Raw genomic sequence first — 22,614 nt, forward strand, 5'->3', positions numbered from 1 at the left:
ATATAAATAAAATTGAATTGAATTGAATAGAAGTTCAGTTGTGGCTTGGGTCGATTTCACTGAGTATAGCAGGTCCAGGTTGTGCTAAGACATGTTCATATTGATTTACTTTTCTTTTCATGTCCTGCACAAAAGGTGCCCAAACCTCATGGGTTTGTATACTGTTCTGCCAAGTGATGGCTCAGTATGTGTGTTTCATTAAAAAGAAATTGCATCAGATTTCTGTACCTTGAACTTGTTTCACCCGTTTGCTGTTCTACAAAGTTTCACTGGTATTGGTAGATGGTTCAAAAACTATTAACACGTAATCTGTAAAGTACGAGTTAATGTAGTTGTTGAGTATTAGTTATAAGCTTATGTATGTTATTGAGACGTCATTCTAAAGTTGCAGCTATTCCTCATTTACCAGCAGTTAATAAAGGTGGAATAGTTGCAACTTTAGAATCACGTCCCAATAACATATATAAACTATCTGATACTTAACAAGTTATTAGTAAGTAATTAACAGTTTATTAATGGTCTATTAACTATCTATAAGTCAGTTATAAAGGCTTAGCAAACTATTAACAAACACTTAAGTGATTAATAACTCAATAATTAACAGTTTACAATTATCTATTTACTAGTTGTAACAGTTATTATAAAGTGTTACCGAGGACACAAAAACACTTAAAAGATGTGGTAAGAAACTTGAATAAAATGGATAAAGTGAGCCTTGTTACGCAATGCCAAAAGCTAATGAGAAAAAGTGTGTTTTCAGAGCAGATTTAAAAATAGAAAGTGAAGAGGCCTGTCTCATGTGTATTGGCACTAACATTATGTTCAAGGGTCACCTATACTATAACCAGAATACATATTTCATCATTATACTGTACATTTTTGGAGATAAACCAAGTCAAAGTTCCTCATAATGGCACTCCAGAAAATGTTTCTCATTTTCAGGAATTTATTCCAAATGTTTAAGTAGGTTAGGGTTACTGTTTTGTGGTTCATCATGAAATTGATTCTTTCCTGTTTGGTATTTTTCTACTTCATACATTTTTCCATATAGGGTTCTTGTTTTCCTCCTCCCCATCACCTCCTTCTTAATTTCAGTATTCTTCTTCTTCATAATCTTCTTAGTAATGTTATCATTATCAATAGATGCGTTCCTGATGGTGCAAGGAGCTAAAAAATAGACAACAAAAAGATTACAGACAGTATGCAGCAGCTAAAACATTTCTTTAGAACAGCTGAAGATGGGGAAAACTAAAACATGCTCACCTCCCCCCTCGTTATGAAAAGACTGGCTTCCACAGCAACAGACTGGTTCCAGTATCATTTTGCTTTATGACTGAAAGATAATGGATCAGCCACTAGAGGAGAGATCACACATTACAGGGTTTAACAAAACAATACAAGCCCACTGAACAGATCAAACTCACACAAACTCATCTGAAAGTGACTGATTTTGAAATAACTGTTTTTTATTAATAAAAATACACTTCCAAATATGGCATACATTGATAGAAAAAAGGTGACACTGAGATTTGAAAAAAAGGTCCATGGTCCCTCTGTCCGTCCGTTTTCTTCTGCTTATTCGGGGTCGGGTCGCGGGGGTAGCAGCTTCAGTAGGGAGGCCCAGACGCCCCTCTCCCCGGCCACTTGGGCCAGCTCCTCCGGGGGAATCCCAAGGTGTTCCCAGGCCAGCCAAGAGACATAGTCCCTCCAGCGTGTACTGGGTCTTCCCCTGGGCCTCCTCCCGGTGGGACGTGCCCGGAACACCTCACCTGGGAGGCGTCCAGGAGGCATCCTAACCAGATGCCCGAGCCACCTCAACTTCGTCTTTTGACTCAGCTCTCTCTTCACCACAACGGATCGGTACAGCGCCCGCTTCACAGCAGACGCCGCACCAATCTGCCTGTCGATCTCCCGCTCCATCTTCCCCTCATTTGTGAACAAGACACCAAGATACTTGAACTTCTCCACAAGGGGCAGCACATCCTCCCCAACCCGGAGGAGGCACTCTACCCTTTTCCGGTTCAAGACCATGGTCTCGGATTTGGAGGCACTGATTTTCATCCCGGCCGCTTCGCACTTGGCTGCAAACCGCTCCAGTGAGAGCTGTAGATCACGCCCTGATGAAGCCAACAGGACCATGTCATCCGCGAATAGCAGAGACGCAATCCTAAGGCCACCAAAACGGATCCCCTCAACACCTTGGCTGCGCCCAGAAATTCTGTCCATAAAAGTTATGAACAGAATCGGTGACAAAGGGCAACCTTGGCGGAGTCCAACTCTCACCGGAAAGGAGTCCGACTTACTGCCGGCAATTCGGACCAGTCCATGTCCAAAAAGTCCATGGATCCTTTCTAAATGAATCCCAGCCTCTCTTTGGTCAAAAGCTGGGGTCACACATCTCTACAGGCCATAATCACTCGACATCAGCTAAATATCTGAATTGAGGAACTCAACTTAACTTGGGTTGGGTCTTCTCCTCTAAAACGCTTGCTATATTTACTTTCATTAAAAAAAATAATTCAATCATCTGTTGCTGATAAATAGGGGTAAAAAGCTGACTCATATTTTTGTTTTATATTAAAATTAGATTGGATAGTGAACACAGATTTTAAAAAGTAAATGTAATTGTAAGAAAACAAACTAAATCATCTATTTTTTTCAGTTCTTACATGGCATACTTAAAATTTCTTGTATTTTACAATTTATAAAAATATGAATGTGTATAAAATGTCTTCATTGCAATTTGTCACTTACTACATTCTTGTATCAAAAGGTTTATTATAAAATGTGTTTAAATTATTAATGCACAGATGCACGAGGACACCATCACACTGAGACAAGACATCATATTGGTTTTTGATCATTTGTATTGATAGGCTTAGTCCCTGAGGCAAACAATAACCGAATCTTCCTAAAGAAAATGTAAAATATTAAACTTGTTTCTGAAATTTAGTTATCAGTCTTGTTGAAGAAAATTAAAATTTCTTCTCTTAGACCAATGAAAGCTTGAACTGTATTTAATACCTGATGGTCATGGAGGCATCTCCCTACAAGCCAACTAGAACATTTTCTCCACCTTGCTACACCTCGTTTGCGCCTACAGGTGTAGGAGCTATAAAATGTTTTTCTGTACTCAATTTAAAAAAATATATCAGTCTCTTGAGATGAGCGATGAGTTTACAGCTACTTCAGTTTGGTTGTAACCTTGGCTCTTTTAATTGGATTGCCCAGCCTGTTGATAAGTAACAATACTTGAAGTTTCTGTGTCATTGTACAAAAAAACAAACAAAAGGTTTCTCTTCCACAAACCTACACCTCAGAATTCAGCTGTGAACATCAACATCGAACTGAAAAACAACTTGCATATAAACAGAAGGAGACTCCCCAAAGTAGGTAGATATAATACCCACTGGGTTTTCAGTCCCAATGAAGTATGAGGAGGAAAGCCTCATTCTGAAGCCCCCCTCCTAAAACCAGTAAGAACCTTGTCATCAGTTTCACTCATTCCAGTCCATGTCAGATTACTTCCAAAAAGTAGAGTCAGCTAGTCATTGTGCATCCCATTGCCATGGTGAAGTACCCTATCGCTGATCGAGAAGTGCTCGCTCAGCGGTAGGGTACTACCGGTTCAACCCTCCTTGCTGTCGGGGTTCATCTACCTCTGTCCCCCGACATTACAACTAACAGGCGCCTTCTCGTGGAGTGTTGTAGTTCTGTGGACCTGTGTCCTTCATGTAAGGGGATTGGAATCAGATGCCTCTCTTTTAGTGTACTTTTCATCTCCTTATAAGCTTTACTGTACCAATGTTGACGTGTAACCATGGTCAAAGGATAGGACTTTATCTTGTATGTATAACTTCTTTCGCCATGCGTTTCTCAGGACTTTCATTCTAAATTGGAGGAAGTTTACCACTATTGAGTGAGGAGTTGCACCCACAGAGGGCATAAGTGAGCTGTGTATTCATTGTATGTGAGCGTCTGTCCCCTTCTCAATCAGCTCTTCTTTTCTAAACAAGTTTTCAACAAACTGATTTGTGGATTTGCCTTCCTCTCCCTCTGGAACTCCATCAATGTGCATGTCGATCGTCTCTCTCTTGACTCGACATCATTTACCTTGTCAAAAATAACATGGATTTTTTTATGTCTCACGGAAGCCTGGCAACAACAAAATGACTTCAGCATGCTTAACAAGGTTACTCCAAGGTCACAGTCATGGGGGAGGTTTTGCAATTATTCACCATGAGAAATGGAGATATATTCCTGTCTCTCTTTCTTCCATCAGGTCCATGGAATTCACTGCCTGCATGCTGCCTGATTCATCACCTGTTGTCATTGCAACTTTCTACCGTCCCCCTAAGGACAAGGACTTTTTTTGTGACTGCTTCTCCCTCCTCTCTTATCTCATTACACTTGCCCCAAATGTTACCCTATTGGGCGACTTCAATATTCACATGGACAGTAAAAGTCATCCTCTTACAATAGACATTTTATCATGTCTTGACAGCCATGGTTTTAATCTATTCTCTAACTTTCTGACTCATGTTAAAGGACACACATTGGACTTAATCTGCTGGCCCAGCATGACCCCGGACAACATTTCTACTGAACAATTCCCGGTTCCTGATCATTTTTTACTTTCATTTTCTGCCTCATCATCTCCAACAATCATTAAATCACCTAACCATATATCTTACAATGACATTAAAAACATAAACCCAGACATTTGCTCTCAACTTATTAACAAATTGGTCCTTTGTTCCTTCTATCCCCCTGACAATCTGGGTGCTACTTTTAATGATATTCTTAATTCCCTTGCTTCAATTAAATCTCGCTCCATCACCTTTTGCCATTCTGCTCCCTGGTTTACCCCTAAATTTGGATCCTTAAGGAAAAAGGACGTCAACTAGAGTGCCTCCAAAAGAAAACTGGGATAATATTTCACATCAACATGTACAGAACCCACCATCTTTACAGAAAAAAAGTCAAAATGGTCAAATCCAGCTATTACTCCAACCTGTGAAATAGTAACCTCGGAAACTCTAGGACCATCTTCTCACTATTTAAGAAGATAACTGGACCATCGAATTCCCTTCCCCCTCACCTGTATTCTATTGACACGTGCATCTCCCTGCTCTCATATGACAAAATTATTGGTGTTGTTCTTAGCCTCAGCTATGCTGTTCCTTCCACCCCGTCTCTTGAGCCCCTCCCATCTCTTATAATAGTCCTTTCAGCTGTTTTGCCCTTCCGGACATGGCCGGCATCTCAAATATCATCTCCAGCTCTTGTTAGGGTTAAGGTTAAGGATAAAGTCTTTAACCTGTCTCCTTAATCCCCTGCTAAATACTGCCTCTTCTCTTTGCTCCCACACATTATAACTATCATTCATTCATTGATAACTGGAACTGTTCCCACTGCCTTTACAGTTGCAGTCATAACTCCAATTTTAAAGAAACCTGACTCTGACCCTAATAATTTTAATAACCTTTGCCCCCATATTGCACCTTCCATTTATCTAATAAATTCCCCAAAAATATAACTGCCTCTAAACTTAACATCCATCTTACCACCAATAATATACATGAGCAGTTCCTGTCCGGCTTTCGTCCACACCATAGCACCAAAACAGACTTGATTAAAATCACCAAAGATCTTCTCTTGGCCGCTGACGCCAACCTTCTCTCCTTCCTGATATTTCTTGATCTGAGTGCAGCATTCCGTACCATTTCACACTCCCTCCTTCCCAGAGACTTTCTTCTATCGGCATTGCAGGTACACCCCTCTCCTGGTTCTGTTCATACCTAACTGGATCATTCAGTTGAAAGGCTTTCATTCAATCACTCTTCAGTTACTTCTGGTGTCCCCAGGGCTCTGTCTTTGGCCCACTCCTTTATATTATTTCTCTCCTCCCCCTGGCTCCATCATTCATCACTTTAATATCAAGTTTCAGTCCTATGCTGATGACAGCCAGCTTAGACCTACCCTACAAACCATCCACCACATTACCCCCCTCTCACCTCTCCTCTTGCCTCTCTATTAACTTCTGGTTCACTGCAAACTTTCCTAAACTCAGTTTTGAGAAAATAGAAATTCTTCTTAGTGGTACCAATTCAGCGCTCTCTAAGGCCAATAACTTTTATTTAACTATTTACAGTTCCTCAATCTCCAGTCTTGGCATCATCTTCGATAGCACCCTTTCCTATCAGTCTCACTTTAGTAACATAATTCACTCTGTTTATTATCACCTTTGCTCCATAAGCCGCCTTCATCTTTGCCTCAGTCCCCACTCCTCTGTTCTTTTTCATAGCCTAGTCACCTCCCGTCTTGACAATTGTAACTCTCTCCTATGCTCTCCCACAGAAAACCCTCAATAAACTAGCTTTGGTTTGGAATTCTGCTGTCTATATCATCACCCTAACATCACCTTCTGAGAGTGGTTGAGAACTAATGCTGTTGCTGTTGAGAGAGCAGGAAGAAACTATGATAATCTCAAAATCTTCTGCACAGGGCTGTAAGTTCATTAGTTAATCATAACAAGTGTGCAGATGGACGCTGATTGGATTATGGATCATAAACCAACCCTCTCAGCCCTAAGTTTTAATTTGCTGGCAAAGTCTGAGTGAAGGTACTGTATGGCAGAGAGGAGCAGGGCTCTAAACTAACTTTTCAAGAATCAAAAGTCTTTGTCGTTGTGTAACCTTAATTAACTTTTTGTGAGACACTCAGAATGATAAGAGGTAGACCCAAATTAAAAACACAGAAAACACAAGACATAAGCATTCCTAAAGAACATCCTCAAAAATGTAAAACCCTCAGAAGAAATACAAATGATTAAATATCTAACAACCTTTTTGATTCTTCAAAGAAAAATTTGAAAAAACTTATAGGATAAACATTCTTGAAAGTAAAATATACAAGGACAAATGTAGCATTTATTATTTACATAAAATACAGCTTGTGTTGAAACAGTCTATGAAATGGACTGTTGGCTTATTTGATTGTCAGAAGTAGTGTTTTTGCACTGGTTGCACTGTTATACAATTTTTTTCCCCTAGATGCAGATGAAGTTCAGCCAAACCGCATTTGAGACCAGTTTTAAAGCTTCAGTTTTGTTGTGTTAAATCGCTGTTTAGATAGACACCATTCACTATTAGATGATTGACGTAACATCTCGTCAACATAAATTTTATTTGAAGCAAAATTATTTATTACCAAATATTATTGTAATAGAACACCTAAGTAGGAACTTGTTTTTGTGTGCTTATTAGCTCTGTCAGTCCAAATGTTCTATTTTGGAAAAAAGAAGTGGAAATAAGCTTTTTTTTTTTGTCATCTGATTCATCGATTAATCATACGATAATAGTCGTTGCAGCCCTGATTTTGTCCTATTTCTTTGTTTCACAATAAAACAATTATACATCTTTAAAGCTGTAGGCATGTTATGTAAATTAAATAGTGCACACTCTTAAACAATCCATTTTAATTCCTGTTTGTGAGGCAACAAAACAAGAAAAAAGCCAAGGGAGTTGAATCCTTTTGCAAGGCAGCGTATGCGACCCATTATGCAATTCTTCAGACCAAAAAATTAGTGAAAGATCCGAAAAAAAATACTTTAGAAAACTTGCATCTATTTGTTTAGAGCACTTAAGATATTAGAGTCGCATCTTTGATCAGACTTGGCCAGGAATTTAACAGTTTACATTATTTTAGCTTTTTTCTTTCATGCATTTTTTTATGTAACAGATTTGACCGTATGGGCTCTGGAGGGCCCCTCTTTATTGATGTCACCTGGCATCCAGCAGGAGACCCAGGCTCAGACAAAGAGACCTCATCCATGATGATTGCTAGTACAGCAGTAAACTACTGTGGCCTCGAGAGTGTCCTCCACCTAACCTGTTGCAACCAAACCAGGGAGAAGATCACAGGCTATCTGGCTAAAGCAAAGCATCTTGGCCTCAAGAACATCATGGCTCTAAGAGGAGGTATGGCATCTGACACAGCATTTACACACGTGGTATAAAATTTTTGATCCCTGCTGTCTAGTAGAGCCATGCCCATTTTGTTACGGCTTAAAAGTAGGTCAGAAATAGCCACTTTTTTTTTTTTTTCTGCATCCCTCTAAGGAGGAGGCTTTAAAGGAGCAATAAGCAGAATTTCATTATTTTAGATAGAACTAAAAAAAAATTGTGAAGAAATAACGGTATCTTTTTAGATGTAATTTAGTATGATGTCACACACCATTTCTCTGTGATGTTCTCCAGTCTCTTGTTTACAAAGCCATGACGGCCTTTTGTGCATGTACGTGCATGTTAATAGCTGCCACTCAGGGCTTTGCCCCTCCCTCCTCATAAAATGCTACTGACCTACAGATCATCAGGACCCATTACCACAAAAAAACAAAACATTTGTCTTTGGCAAAGAAGTTGGCAGGAAAAGGAAAGAGACAAAACGACAGTTAACATTGGCCTCATGTTTCCAAGGTGGAGAGCATTTGGAGAGTAGAAGCAGCTCCAGTTTGACTCAAAGCTAGCTTTTCTCCAGAAATGGGTTGGTCAGAAAAGCAGGTGAGTAACAGCATCAAAGTCAAATGTTTTTTTTGTTGTTGTTACAGTCTTGTAGACTTGTGCGTACATACCATTCTTTTTTATATAAAATGTAAAATTGCACCGTATAACTGTTCTGGTGCTTAGATTTTGGAGTGGGAGAGGCTTGGCTTGCCACACAACTTGTTTTAAACGTACAGACAGGGTGCAACAGCCACCTAGTGGTGAAATTTAACTTATTGCTCCTTTAATGTTTCTAAAACAAGTCCTTGTTATTTCAAGCTCAGAGCGCTTTACACCTGGATATGTTTTTTTACTGTAAAGGTTTGCTGTAATGATGCTACAAATAGAGGTGTTAGAAGCTACCGCGCCCTGCTGCCAGTTGAACAACCTGGTGAACCTTCGATTGTTTTCCCTTGAAAGAAGAACTTGTTACATAAAGGTTTTGAAGGAATGACGCTCGAAACAGAATACTATATTTTAACATATTTAATCTAAAAAAGGCAGAGGGATGTTTACAGCTTCAGTACTGGGAACTCTCATACATACAACAGAGTGATACGAGTAGATTTCCGGAAGCGAGAGCCCCGATCATCTGTCACAGAAACACTATATAACAAATTGTGTAGACCCCTACAAGGGCATGTACAGTATGACATCAGATTTCCTTGCATCACTTTGGTGAAGAATATCATACTATATTTACCCATAACCAGTCATCCTGCCCAATCTAAGTATGTCAATGTCTGAGTCTCCAGTATCCGCTCTGTTTCTGTTAGCTGCGGACGTTTATTGCGGATGTTTTTCGGCATCTAACTACTTCAGCATACCTCAACTGATTTCAACATTTTTGGTATCAAAACATTCAGCTCGTTCACGACAATACTGCTATGACTCATGGTAATGCTAGCTTTTATAATTTTTTAAAATATTTAATTTTTTGTGGTTTTTTACAGCTTACTGCTTAAGCCTACTTTCAGCTAGAAACTTCATTCAAATTTTAAAATGTTCACATATCCTTCAGCTATCTTCAAATAGTTCAGCTTTGTCATATCTTTTGCAATTTTTATATAATTCATGTAAAAATCCCTTTAAAAATCTTTTTGCAAAAAAAAATTTTTGCAAAAAAATGCATGTTTGTGATTTTTCAGAAAATACATGTGTTGCAATTGTTGCTAAGAAGATCAGCTAGAGTGTACCCTCTAGCTTTTTTTAACTTCTACTTCTCTGAACAATTTCTTTTCACACACTCAATTTTCACTTTATCCACATAAATTATACACCAAAACGTAGGTACTTTTGTCTGGATTCGGAAAATGTAGCCGTCATTGCTGTGGTATTTGTAGATCTTTCGCAAATCGCCCCAGAGTGCCGAAAAGTCCACAGGCCAAAACGACACCTGTTTTCGAATCATCGCCTTTCCTGAATTGTTGGATGTACAGACATGACCGTTGCAGAGATTCATCTTCAGACACTTCTGTCACTCACAAATAAGGAGTTTTTGGATAACTTTTAACGTTCTGCTGTAGGAACAATTTGTTCAAGAGTAGCAAATCGCTGAAACAGCTTCAGACAAATATCATTCAAAATTATCCACTTTTTTACATCGTCGCCACACCTACACTGATTTTTGTACAAGCATAAAAATAATCACTATTGTTCTCCAAAGGCTGCTGATACTCACAGTGAAATAATTATTTTGCTGTCTCTTGTACTTTTTGAGTTACAACAAGTTATTACAATATTTGCAAGAAAAATAGGTATATTATTGTTCCCCTATCCGTTCTGAAAAAAAAAACAAGCCAAGAATTAGGTCGATAGGTCGCACGGTTGCAGAGATATTTGGACTTGTTCAGGCTAACGTTTTTTCACGGTTTAAACAGAGAACAGGAAAGTAAGAAAGAAGGGGGGACCTTTGTGCTGCAGCTGCATGTCAGTGAGTTTCCATAGCAATGGTGCACCTGTCTAATTATGAATGAATGGATGGAGTATGTGGCCCATGTATTAGACACGCACGCACACACTCGCTCTCTCTTACTCTCTCTCTCTCAATCTCTCGCTAGCCCTCTTTCTCTCTCTCTTTCTGTCTCGCTTGACCTCTCGATTGCCCTCTTTCTTTTTCTCGCGATTGCTTGACCTCTTGCTCACCCTCTTTCTTTCTTTGTCGCTCACTTGACATTTTGCTCGCCCTCTTTCTCTCATTTTAAGGGGAATTTTACATATTTTTTCACTTTTTGATTTTGGATGAATATTGCCATTGGGCCGGTCACCCAAACAGGACCCGGCAGGAGGCCCAGAGACAACTTATTTGGGCTTATTAGTGCCACCAACCTATGGGAATTGACACACCACTTTTTGGTCAAATGTTGCGTTTTGGCCTCAGATTTGGTGAGACTCTCTTACTGAAGGACCCCAATCTCAACATGACTTTTCGTGACCTTGAACATTCCCCCCCTTTTTTTTAGCCACTTCCTAGTGGATGATTTGAACAAACGTCAATGAGCACCAACTCCTGTTGATATTTAACACAACCCTGTTAGGCACTAACGGCTAGCATGTTGCTAACCGGAAGTAGCTCCAGGAAGGTCCTATAGTGTTCTGCTTTGAGACTTTAAAATGTTAACACATCCTTCACAGGGTAGTCAAAAGTAGCCGGTCAACGGCGGCAAATCGCCGTCTATAGCAGCTCTTGCCGCTGCCTACATTTCCCCGCTAGTGCGCGAGTTTGAGAGGTTCCATCTAGAGATAGTCGGGCTCACCTCGAAGCATCGCTCTGGCTCTGGAACCAGTCTCCTTGAGAGGGGTTGGACATTCTTCCACTCTGGAGTTGCCCCTGGTGAGAGGCAGCAAGCTGGGGTGGGCATACTTGCTGCCCCTCACCTCGGTGCCTGCACGTTGGGGTTCACCCCGGTGAACGAGAGGGTGGCCTCCCTCTGCATTTGTGTGGGGGGACGGGTTTTGACTGTCGTTTGTGCTTATGCACCAAACAGCAGTTCAGATTACCCACCCTTTTTAGAGTCCTTGGAGGGGTACAGGAGAGTGCCCCTCCTGGGGACTCCTTCGTTTTACTGGGGGACTTAAACACTCACGTGGGCGATGATAGTGGGACCTGGAGGGGCGTGGTTGGGAGGAACGGCCTACCTGATCTGAACTCGAGTGGTGTTCTGTTGGACTTCTGTGCTCGTCATGGATTGTCCATCACGAACACCATGTTCAAGCATAAGGGTGTCCACATGTGCTCTTGGCACCAGGACACCCTAGGCCGTAGTTCAATGATCGACTTTGTTGTCGTTTCATCTGACCTGCGGCCACATGTCTTGGACACTCGGGTGAAGAGAAGGGCGGAGCTCTCCACCAAGCACTACCTGGTGGTGAGTTTGCTCCTATGGTGCCAGTCAGACCTGGCAGGCCCAAACGTATTGTGAGGGTTTGCTGGGAACGTCTGGCAGTCCCCCATGAGACGGAGCTTTAATATCCAACTTCACTGCGCTATCCGCCAGAGAGATGCCGGCTTGCGAGACAGGGGTGTCAGAGCCGAATTGTCAGGGCACAGGGGAACGGCAGGTAACGGCAAGGCCAATGAGATCTCGCGGGGAATCACTGCAGGCCGGCTGGAGGTCAGACGGAAGAAGCCCGTGGAGTTAGACGTTGGGAGCTCAGAGACCAAGGAGCGCTGCGCGCAGATCCGGAGCGACTTGAAGGGAGCAGAAAGGTGGCTTTCGACGTAGGCTGCGAGGATGTAGGGTGGAGGCGGACACCTGCTTCTCAGCGCCTCCCCGCTCATGAGGAACCACCTGCGGAGAGAGAGGGAGAAAAACGGCTGCTGCCCGCTGAAGCCTGACATGAAACTATCTCTTTCTCTGTATCCCTTAGGAACTGTGCTGCAGTTGCACTAATAAACCAATTAAAATTAATAATAAAACAAAGTATCATACCAAGCAGACAACAAGCTAAGCATATCAAGTTATATGTTTTACCTACCGCTCCACTGACGTGGTCAGAATCCGTGCTGAGGTCTGAAAGCGTATTGTGCTCATACTACACGCTTCCTGAACAGGTTGAATGTGATTGGCTTATGAGTAAGTCACCCCACTTGGAGTACTTTCCTTTGATTGGCTTATACAAGGTAGGCTTCTGATTGGTTGCAAACCATTCTCTGTTTAAAAAAGGCTTGTGTGAATCCTGAGACGGCGAGGAGAGTCTCAAAAATCCACATACAAATGCAGTGAAGTTTAAAGACCAGAGCTGTGCATGTGTGGATCTTGTCCTGTGTGTGCGTGGATTTTTTGTGCATTTGTGGATTTTATGTGCTTGCATGAATCAAACTGTGGATGTGTGGATCTTGTCCTGTGTGTTCTTGGATTTTTTTGTGCATTTGTGGATTTTTTTGGTCCCTGGTGTCTCTAATGCCACATTTCTGACTATGGAGCTGCCAATCACCAGAGTCGGCTTCTCAGCGTGTGTGTCGCTGAGTGGGGAAAATTTGTTAGAAATGCAGACAGGTTGTCGTGACCTTGGGGCTGGGATCCATAGCTATAATTCCTGTGTATTGTCACCCAGCCGGCCTGGTTACCCTGCTGCGCGGGTACTGCTTCGGGACCGCTACGTGAATCTAATCCCTGAAGGTATTTGGCCGTTGCTGCTTTGTTGTGGCCTCTTCGTGGTTGCCATTTGCTAGTTGTATTCCAAGACACTTATAGCTCTCTTTGACATCTGCTATTCTCCCTTCTGGGAGTGCAATCCCCTCTGTGTGGATTACCTGCCCTCTCTTTGTCACCATCCGGCCACATTTCTCCAGCCCAAATGACATTCCAATGTCCCTGCTTTAGATCCTGGTGGTGTGGATCAATGTCTCTCTCACTCTTAGCGTACAGCTTTATGTCGTCCATCTACAGGAGGTGGCTGATAGTGGTCCCATTTTTGAGTGGGTATCCATAGCCGGGACTTGTTGATCATTTGGCTGAGGGGGTTCAGGACTATGAAGAACTGTAGAGGGGACAGAGCATCTCCTTGGTATATTCCACATTTGATGGATATTTGTTCAATTGGTTTGAAGTTGGCCTCAAGGGAGGTTTTCTACAGCTCATGGAGTTTGCAGTTAAGGCTCTCAGAGTACTGTTGACCTTGTACAGCTTCAGGCATTCCAGGATCCATGTGTGTGGCATTGATTCATAAGCTTTCTTGAAATCAATCCTGGCAGCGCACAGGTTTGTTTGTCTGCTTTTACAGTCTAGGATGACTGTTCTGTCAACCAGCAGCTGGTGTTTGGCTCTTCTGGTGTTTTTACTTATGCCTTTCAGCTAGTATCGGTTTACCTTGTGTTGCATTCAATGTTGCTGGGCATAAGAGGTTCACACTTATAATGTGCGGTATGCTGTTAACTGTAGCTTGAATTCCTAGCTAGCAACTGGGTTTCTTTTAGGGTGGCAGTGGACATTGCCACTGGGCATTGCAGGAAAGTGTACTGGCTCTTAAAGTAGCTGTGTCAATTGTCGTTATCTTCTTTTTTTCCGGATGGGGGATGGCGCAACAATGTTTATTTTTATGTATAGTGATTGGGCCCTGCGCAAAGCTCTTTTCAGGCTCAACAAGTACTAAGTAAATGATATCAGGACAAATGTTTGGTGTATATTGTTTTATTTGAAGATGAATATATGTTTTTTTTCTTTTTATGGTCACAATACGTGACTAGATCCCTTTTAAAGGAGTACTGTTGAAACAGTGTAAAAAATACAAATAAAAGAAATTGAATAGGACCTCTGGACGGGTTCTTCTTTGTTGAAATGTTTCTCTTCTGTCATTGAAATGGATCAAGTATTAAAACTAAAAATTTAACAGCATGTATGTGTACTGAGAATCCCAGATAATAAATACTGAGGACCCCAAAGCGCTTTACAATACATTCACCCATTCATTCACACGCTGACATGCTACATTAGAGCCACAGCTTTCCTGGAGCAGACTGACACAAATAAGGCTGCCATACAATCGGTGCCACTGGACCATCTGTCCAGTGCCAGCAGGTAGAGCGGGTCAAGTGTCTTGCCCAAGGACACAATGATTGAGACGGTCACAGCTGGGGTTCGAAAGGGCAACACACCGGTTACAGGTGGAACTCCCTAGCTCCTGCACCACTGTCTCAAAACTCAAAATACATTTTAGACAATATTAATAAAAACACTATTAGCTTTGTATTTTATCTGACTGTAGTGACAGAAACAAAATAACTGGACAAATGCCTATTTTATTAAAAAGGTTAACATTTTACAATAAGGCTCCCCTTATAAATGGCTGATAATTAGTTTATAAATGTTATAAATTAATCTGTAAACACTTTATCTGTAAACACTTTATAGCTCATTCATAAATGTTTATTATTTATTATTTAAGGCCAACCAAGAGACAAAACTGGCCGGTTTGTGCTTACAAGGTAGTAACTTAGTCTGAAATGTTTAATACAGGCAACTCTAGATGAAATGTATAGTTGAACAGATTCGACTCACTATTTGGGAACCGGTCAGTTTTGTCTCTTGGTTGCCTTATGAATGAGTTGTAAAGTGGTTACAGATTAATTAATAACACATCAGGGTAAGAGGAAGTGCCTAACCAAGGGTCAACGGGGAAGTTGCATCGATTACTACTTCTTGAGAAGCAGACCAAGTCAGTCGACTGAAGTTCTACAGCAGGATGCACACCACAGACTGCAGGACATCAACACCCCAGCCCCTGAGGAGGAAGAACAAGGCACTGCAGAGCAACCTGAAACCAGCACATCACACCCCCCAACAGAGAAGAAGATCTCGGGGAGAAGGCCGTTAGTCAAGTGGCCAAAATCCTGCGACAAAAAACTATGGAGGGAGGTCAACACTGATCTCTGCAACATCTTACAAGCGGTCAGAGGCACCACCCTGAAGAAGCTGGAAAGAATGGGCAACCTGATCTATGACTATGGATCGGAGCGGTTCGGAATCGTCGAAGGCAAACGATCTACTCCGACAATCTCCACCAAGTCCCGAAGGCAGACGGAGATAGACAGGCTAGTGAAGGAGAGGAGGCAGCTGAAGAATCAGTGGATGAAGGCCATGGAGGAGGAAAAGGATGGAATAAACGTACTGCAGGAAGAGATCAAGGACAGGCTTGTGGCTCTGAGAAGAGCAGAAAATCTCTTGAAGAAGCGCAGAAGAAAAGAGCAAGCAAGATCGCGCTTCTACAAAGACCCCTTCAAATTTGTGAAGAGTCTCCTCACAAAGGAGAAGAGTGGAAGTCTCTCTGTGTCAAAGGCTGTCTTAGAAGAACACCTGAAAAGAACTTGCACAGATGATTGACACCAGGAAAAGGTTACACTCCCACCTGACATGCCACCCCTTAACACACTAGCGCATGAGCTGGATATCAGTCCACCCAGGTGGAGTGAAGTAGAAAATACTGTGCGTAGAGCAAGGGCTGCGTCAGCGCCAGGCCCCAATGGAGTTCCATACAGACTCTACAAAATTGCACCAGGTGTCCTTCAATTCCTCTGGAAGCTGATGAAGATTGTGTGGAAAAAGGAGATTCCAACATCTTGGCGGAGAGCTGGAGGGATCCTTATCCCCAAGGAAAAGGGCTCCTCAGAAATCGACCGGTTCCGCCAGATCAGCCTTCTGAATGTCGAGGGGAAAATCGTTTTCAGCGGGGTTGCTCATCGGTTAGCAAGTTACCTGCAAAGAAACCACCTGATTAACACATCAATCCAGAAAGCAGGCATCTCAGGCTTCTCAGGATGTGTGGAGCACGGCAGAACAATTTGGCATCAAATCCAGCTCGCCAGGAAGGAGGGGACAGATCTCCACGTAGTATTCCTTGACCTTGCAAATGCTTTTGGCTCAGTCCCTCATGACCTCCTGTGGACAGGATTTGATTACTTCAGAGTCCCATCAGCCCTTTTAGCCCTGGTCAAGGCCTACTTCCAGGATGTCCAGTTCTGTGTGACGACAGCAGAGTACACCACAACATGGCAACATCTGGAAGTGGGAATCATGGCCGGTTGCACCATCTCCCCCCTGGAATTCACCCTGGTCATGGAGGTAATAATACGGGCATCTCGATGGGTGGTAGGCGGACAGCGAATAAGACCTGGGCTGAGGCTGCTCCCAGTCAGGGCTTACATAGATGACCCCACCACACTTACTGTGGCCAAGGCTTGCACAGTATGGCTACTGGGAAAACTTCAAGAGAACATCGAGCTGGCTCACATGAAGATCAAGCCAAGCAAGTCCAGAAGCATCTCCATCGTCAAGTGGAGGCTGTCAGACCACTGCTTCCACATTGGTGATGAACCCATTCCAACGGTCACCAAGAAGCCTGTGAAGAGCCTGGGTCGATGGTATGATGCCTCCCTCAAAGACAAACAGCAAGTAGAGCAGCTCAGGAAGGACATAGCCAGTGACCTAGAGAACATCGACAGAACCTTGCTTCCTGGCAAGCTCAAGCTCTGGTGTATGCAGTATGGACTCCTACCACGTCTCCTCTGGCCACTAACCCTCTACGAGGTTCCACTCTCAAAATTGGAGAGGCTGGTCAACGCCTATAGGGTAGTTCACGCGTGACGTCAGCGCTGCATCCGGGTCCCGCGGGTAGGCAAAAACAGAGCTGCCCTCGTCTACTTAATTACAAAATGGGTGATTTAGAGCGTACTTTTAGTTTGTTTATTTTTGGAATCTAAACAATGCCTACGACTTGTGCTCCCGGTTGCACAGAGAGGCATTCCAAATCGTTGGATGTACGGTTCTGTCGTTTACCGAAGGAGGAAGAAAGAAGAAAGAAATGGATATTTTCAATGAAAAGAGCGCAGGCAGACCCTCCCAATGGACCGGGGGAGCCATCATACAACAACAGAATTTGCAGTCTACACTTCATCTCCGGTAAATACAACTTAATTCTGCTCTAGTCATTGTTCTACTTAAATAGCTGCGGAGGGGAGGTGGCGATCGCTACACGGGCCGGAGAAGCGGCAGCAGCAGCCGCCGTTGTCTGAAGCAGCAGCAGCCGCTGCTCCGCCCGTTCACGGGCTGCGGCAGCAGAAGCCAGCGGCTGCTGCGTAAACACTACATGGGCCGGAGAAGCTGCTGCTGCTGCTATTATGCCCCCGTTCACGGGCGCTAGTACTTATGTGTTTACGCTGCAATGTCGCCGACACCGCCACCCATTTGAACAAGACAAAAACACCTAAATAATCCGTAGTGAAAAATGTTTTTTTTAACCTACCAGGCCTCTGCTGAAACGCGGCCTGTGTCCAACGCCGCTTTGTGCTGTTGCACAAACATGTGTGAACAACATCCATCCATCCATCCATCCATTTTCTGACCGCTTAATCCCTCATGGCGTCGCGGGCGTTGCTGGAGCCTTTTTCCCCGATATAAAATAATTGTAGCCGTCCAGTGGTTTCATGGCTTTCATGCTCTCTCATCTGTACTGGCCTGCCGTGTTTATAAGGCAGCTGTATGTCGCAGTACGGAACCCTTGGCCAGCATTTCACAGACTCGCTCCGTCCCTTCAGGCTTTTGCTGTGTGGATCTGGCAATCTGATACCATCAACCATCAACTTACTCTTAAAACGATCTTGTTATACGTTATCTAAAGAAGAAAAATACGTGGAGAACTCGTCAGTTTCTCTGTTTGCGTCCGCCATTGTGTTCGCCTTTTGCCTACCAGCCCGGCGCGCATGCGCGAAAAACCCGCATCAAAACAATAACAATGAACTACCCTATGCCAGGAAGAGGCTTGGCCTTCCCCGGTGCCTCAGTAGCATTGGGCTTTATGGCAGAGGAATGCTGGAACTTCCCATCACTAGCCGGGCAGAGGAGTACAAGTGTGCCAAGGTTAGACTGGAAATGACGCTCCAAGACTCCAGGGACCCACTTGTGTCCCAAGCAGCACCCATCTTGGCCACTGGGAGGAAGTGGACCCCGCTAGCTGCTACAGAGCAGGCAAAGGCAGCAACCTGACACCGGGACATCGTGGGACATGTTCAGGAGGGGAGGAGTGGTCTTGGCCTTGGTACTCGCAGACCAACTTGGAGCAAGGCCAATCCAGCTCAGAAGCGCAAGCTGGTGGTCCAAGAGTTACGGTGGGAAGAGGAAGCAGCAAGGCGCACAAAAGCCGTGGCACAGGCGAAGCAAGGGCAGTGGATGGCATGGGAAGGAGTTGAGAAAAGAAAGCTCTCCTGGAAAGATCTATGGGAGATGGAGGCATTCAGGGCAAGCTTTACCATCAGAGCTACTTATGATGTTTTACCGTCACCTGCAAACCTAAGCCAATGGGATGGCGACGACCCCACGTGCTCCTTGTGCCCAAGCCCAGCAACACTAAAGCACATCTTAGTGGGATGCAAGACCAGCCTTACCCAAGGTCGCTACACCTGGCGACACAACCAGGTGCTCAGAAGTCTTGCAGCAGTGCTGGAATGCCAGCGGATGAGTGCAAATGCGTTCCCCCTGCCTCCATCCCACCAGCAGCCAACACTTTTTGTTTGAGAGGGTCAAGCCAGCTTCACCATCACCAGCAGGGCTGACATTGGCCAGAGCACAGGACTGGAAAATGCTGTCAGACCTGGACAAAAAGCTGTGCTTTCCATCGGAAATTGCATCCACCAACCTGCGTCCAGACCTCATTCTGTGGTCTTCCTCACTCAAGCTGGTGTACATCATTGAGCTCACGGTACCCTGGGAGGGTGCCATAGAGGAAGCCTTTGAGCGGAAGAAGCTGAGATACACCAATCTTTCAGCAGAAGCTCAACAACAAGGGTGGAACGTGAAGGTACACCTGGTGGAAGTAGGCTGCAGGGGATTCATAGCCAGCTCAACATACAGGCTACTCAGGGAGATGGGGGTGCGAGGGAAGGCCCATAGGCAGGCAGGCAATCAAGGACCTTTCCAAGGCCGCTGACTAGGGGAGCCAGTGGCTGTGGACCAAGAGGAAGGACCTGGCCTGGGGCTCAAGTGTGTGATGGTTGATGGGAGTGAACCTGGGACGCTGGGATTCACTGCTGAACCCTCTGGAGGTGTCGTGGGCCTATCAGCGAAACACCCAAGAAGGAGGGCACCCACTTGAGAACCCAAGGGATGCCATCACCCACTTGATGGCCACAGTGTCTCGTCGGTGCCTTAGGCATCTATTTGGATAACATCTTGTCCTTCTCAACAGATATCTATAAACTATTTATTAGCCATCTACAAGGAGAGCCTCATTGTAAATTGGTACTAAAAAGCATACACATAAAACTGGAAGGTTGCACTGGTACATTGCTAAAAAGTCAAGACATTTGTGTATGACGATATACCTTCAGATTCTGTATTTTCACAAAAAAAGAATTACATTCTATCTAAATTACCAAGAATTGGTGAAAAAAATATTTTGACAGATCATCAAACATGGCTGACATTAAATAACATATGAAATTAATTTTCATATGTCTCCACAGATCCAGTGGGAGATGACTGGGAGGAAGAGGAAGGAGGCTTCAGCTATGCCATTGACCTTGTTAAACACATTCGATCAGAGTTTGATGAATACTTTGACATCTGTGTTGCTGGTATAAAAGAACGATGTAACCAATCTGAGCATGAAGTCATTTTCATACTGACTAAATTATACCTTTTTTGATTTTATCATGCTTTGTGAGGGTGTTCAAGTGGTTTAAATTTCAGTTATACTGCTTTCTTAATGGTTATTAGCATTTCCATACCAATAAATAACACATTTGATTAATTATAAGGATTAATAATAATAATGATAGTAACTTCATTTAAAAGGGGACAGTGTACAGCTCAAACATAAATGTCACCATTTGATGGGATGCATCAGATTATAGCATAGGCTAATTTGTATCTGCAGTCATTTGTAATCAACTTGATCTAAGAATTGTCCTTCGAACTGCCGCAACATTGAGAGCTGAGGGTCATGCTTCCCACCATGCCTTCATCCTTTAAACTGTTGTAATCACTCAGTTGATCCGTTTTTCAAGTTACTACAATTAGAATTTGTGTGCAGGTTATCCAACAGGCCACCCTGAGGCAGAAAGCTACCAGCAGGATCTCTGGCACCTAAAGGAGAAAGTGGATGCTGGGGCAGACTTTGTCATCACGCAATTATTCTTCAGGGCTGACACATTCCTGAAGTTCTTGGATGACTGCAGGGCGATTGGCATCACATGTCCCATCCTGCCTGGAATCTTCCCCATTCAGGTATGAAAATCTGTATACATTTTTAATTAAGTAATTTTAATTTCCCGGATCCACACTTGCCCAGATAAAAGGATTTGGTCTGGGGAAAGGACTTTCAAACTGCCCCGGGAGTGTTGAAGGGTTAGGATGGTTGGGGTTAAGTGTGCGGGATGGAAGCTGGAGTTTAATTACTGCTCTTCCCAGTGAGCCGCAGCATCCCTAGACATGTCCTCTGTAAAGACAAGCCATGCCTCTCTGTCTGTCTTTCTGGATTTGGCAGTTGCTAGAAGAATAACACTTATCTGACTGCATTGTGCCTAATGTAAAGTTTGCTGAAGGGAGGGGGGGGCTGGGTATTATGTCAAGGGCTAATTTTCAGGAATTGGACTCTGAATGTCAACATGAACTTTCAGTGAACGTTTGCAGACAATGTTTGCAGAACATTATGTAGTATTTAATTTTGACGTCTTTTAAGCAATTATTAGTACAGCAGAAATGTTCACTGAACTGTAAGGTTCTGTGATCATTTGTTCTCAATTTTCTAGTTAGATTATCTGACAAATTCTAACACTGTTACAGCCACTTAAAAACATCTGGCATAGATTTTACTTTGTTGGAATAACGAGAAAAATTGTGGCCTTTTTATTAAAGATGAAAACTTCAGTATATGGAGCAGACTTTATTTGCACGTTTCAGCTTGTGGCGTTCTTCAGGGTCTTTACAAATCACATCAGTTATCTTTAAATAAGAAGTACAATCCAGAAAAAAAAAAAAAATAAACCAATCACTTATTTACATAAATGAACTGACCAATCAGCTACAGGGGGATGGAACTTGCTGGTTAACCCAGTGCCCGATTAGGCTCTGGCTAAAAGAGACCAAGCTAAACTGACTGCTTTTTCTTGGGTCTGGACTTGAGTCAGACTGGATTACATATTGTATACTGAGAAACTTTGTGATTAAACAAGACGAAGAAGAAAAATATACTGTCAAGAGAAATACTTTACTGAAAGGCAACACATTTACTTCCTCTTACTTGAAAACAGTGGATTCCTAACTAAATCATATCATATCGCCAATCATTTAAATAATTATTTTCTTAACAAGATTGATTTCTACAGAAACACATTGAATAAAGAAAATGTATAAATTCCATTAATACATTAAATGATGAGTAATAAAAAATGCTATTTTATTTTTCAAAATGTAAGTATATCAAAAGTTGAATTACTATTGATTGACAAAAAAAAAACAAAAAACTCCTGGGATAGATTACCTAGACGGGCGATTATTAAAACCTATAGCCTCAGTTATTGCACAGGATGTAAATGATATCATTAATCAGTGTTTTAATAAAAATAAGTTCCTGTGAGCTTGGAAAATATACAAAGAGTTATCAACATGCTTACAGTGAAAAATATCTTACTGCATCTGCTACCTGCTACCTCAAATGACAAATGACTGGTTATGGGAAATAGAAAATAAAAATGTAATTGGGGTTGTTTCTTGATTTCTCATCAACTTTTGACATTATTGATTATAAGATTTTGTTGAAGAAACTTGAATCCTATGATTTTGTACAATCAGCATTAGAGTTTATCAGTAGTTGTCTTGGTGAAAGGAGACAACTGGTCTATTATAACGGCTGCTACAGTGAAACTATAAAGCATGGAGTCCCACATGGCAGTTGTCTCAGCCCAATTCTATATACAGTCGATATGTAAGGTAAAGATGCTAGCAATAAAAGGTAACCACATAACTTATTCAGGAACCAGGTCCAGAATCAACTGAGTCAAAAGATTCTAATATCTCAGCATCACTCTCCCTTATAATTTCATCCAAAGCCTCCTGAATGTTAAATTTCCTTTTCT

The 22,614-nt window shown here is 42.7% G+C and overlaps 1 protein-coding gene across 3 annotated transcripts in view; it reads left to right on the forward strand.

Moving 5' to 3' along the window:
• mthfr (methylenetetrahydrofolate reductase (NAD(P)H)) overlaps positions 1–22,614 on the forward strand; it is a 94,335-nt gene that overhangs the window by 47,007 nt on the left and 24,714 nt on the right. For 2 of the 3 annotated variants that reach the window (XM_036133128.1, XM_036133130.1), the window contains 3 exons: positions 7,744–7,982; positions 20,002–20,112; positions 20,571–20,764. In XM_036133128.1, the coding sequence (XP_035989021.1) occupies positions 7,744–7,982; positions 20,002–20,112; positions 20,571–20,764 (544 nt within the window). The remainder of the gene's footprint in view (positions 1–7,743; positions 7,983–20,001; positions 20,113–20,570; positions 20,765–22,614) is intronic. The other variant, XM_036133129.1, reaches the window with a different exon arrangement.

The sequence above is a fragment of the Fundulus heteroclitus genome, unplaced genomic scaffold (assembly GCF_011125445.2).
Source record: "Fundulus heteroclitus isolate FHET01 unplaced genomic scaffold, MU-UCD_Fhet_4.1 scaffold_58, whole genome shotgun sequence".
Taxonomy (NCBI): Eukaryota; Metazoa; Chordata; class Actinopteri; order Cyprinodontiformes; family Fundulidae; genus Fundulus; species Fundulus heteroclitus.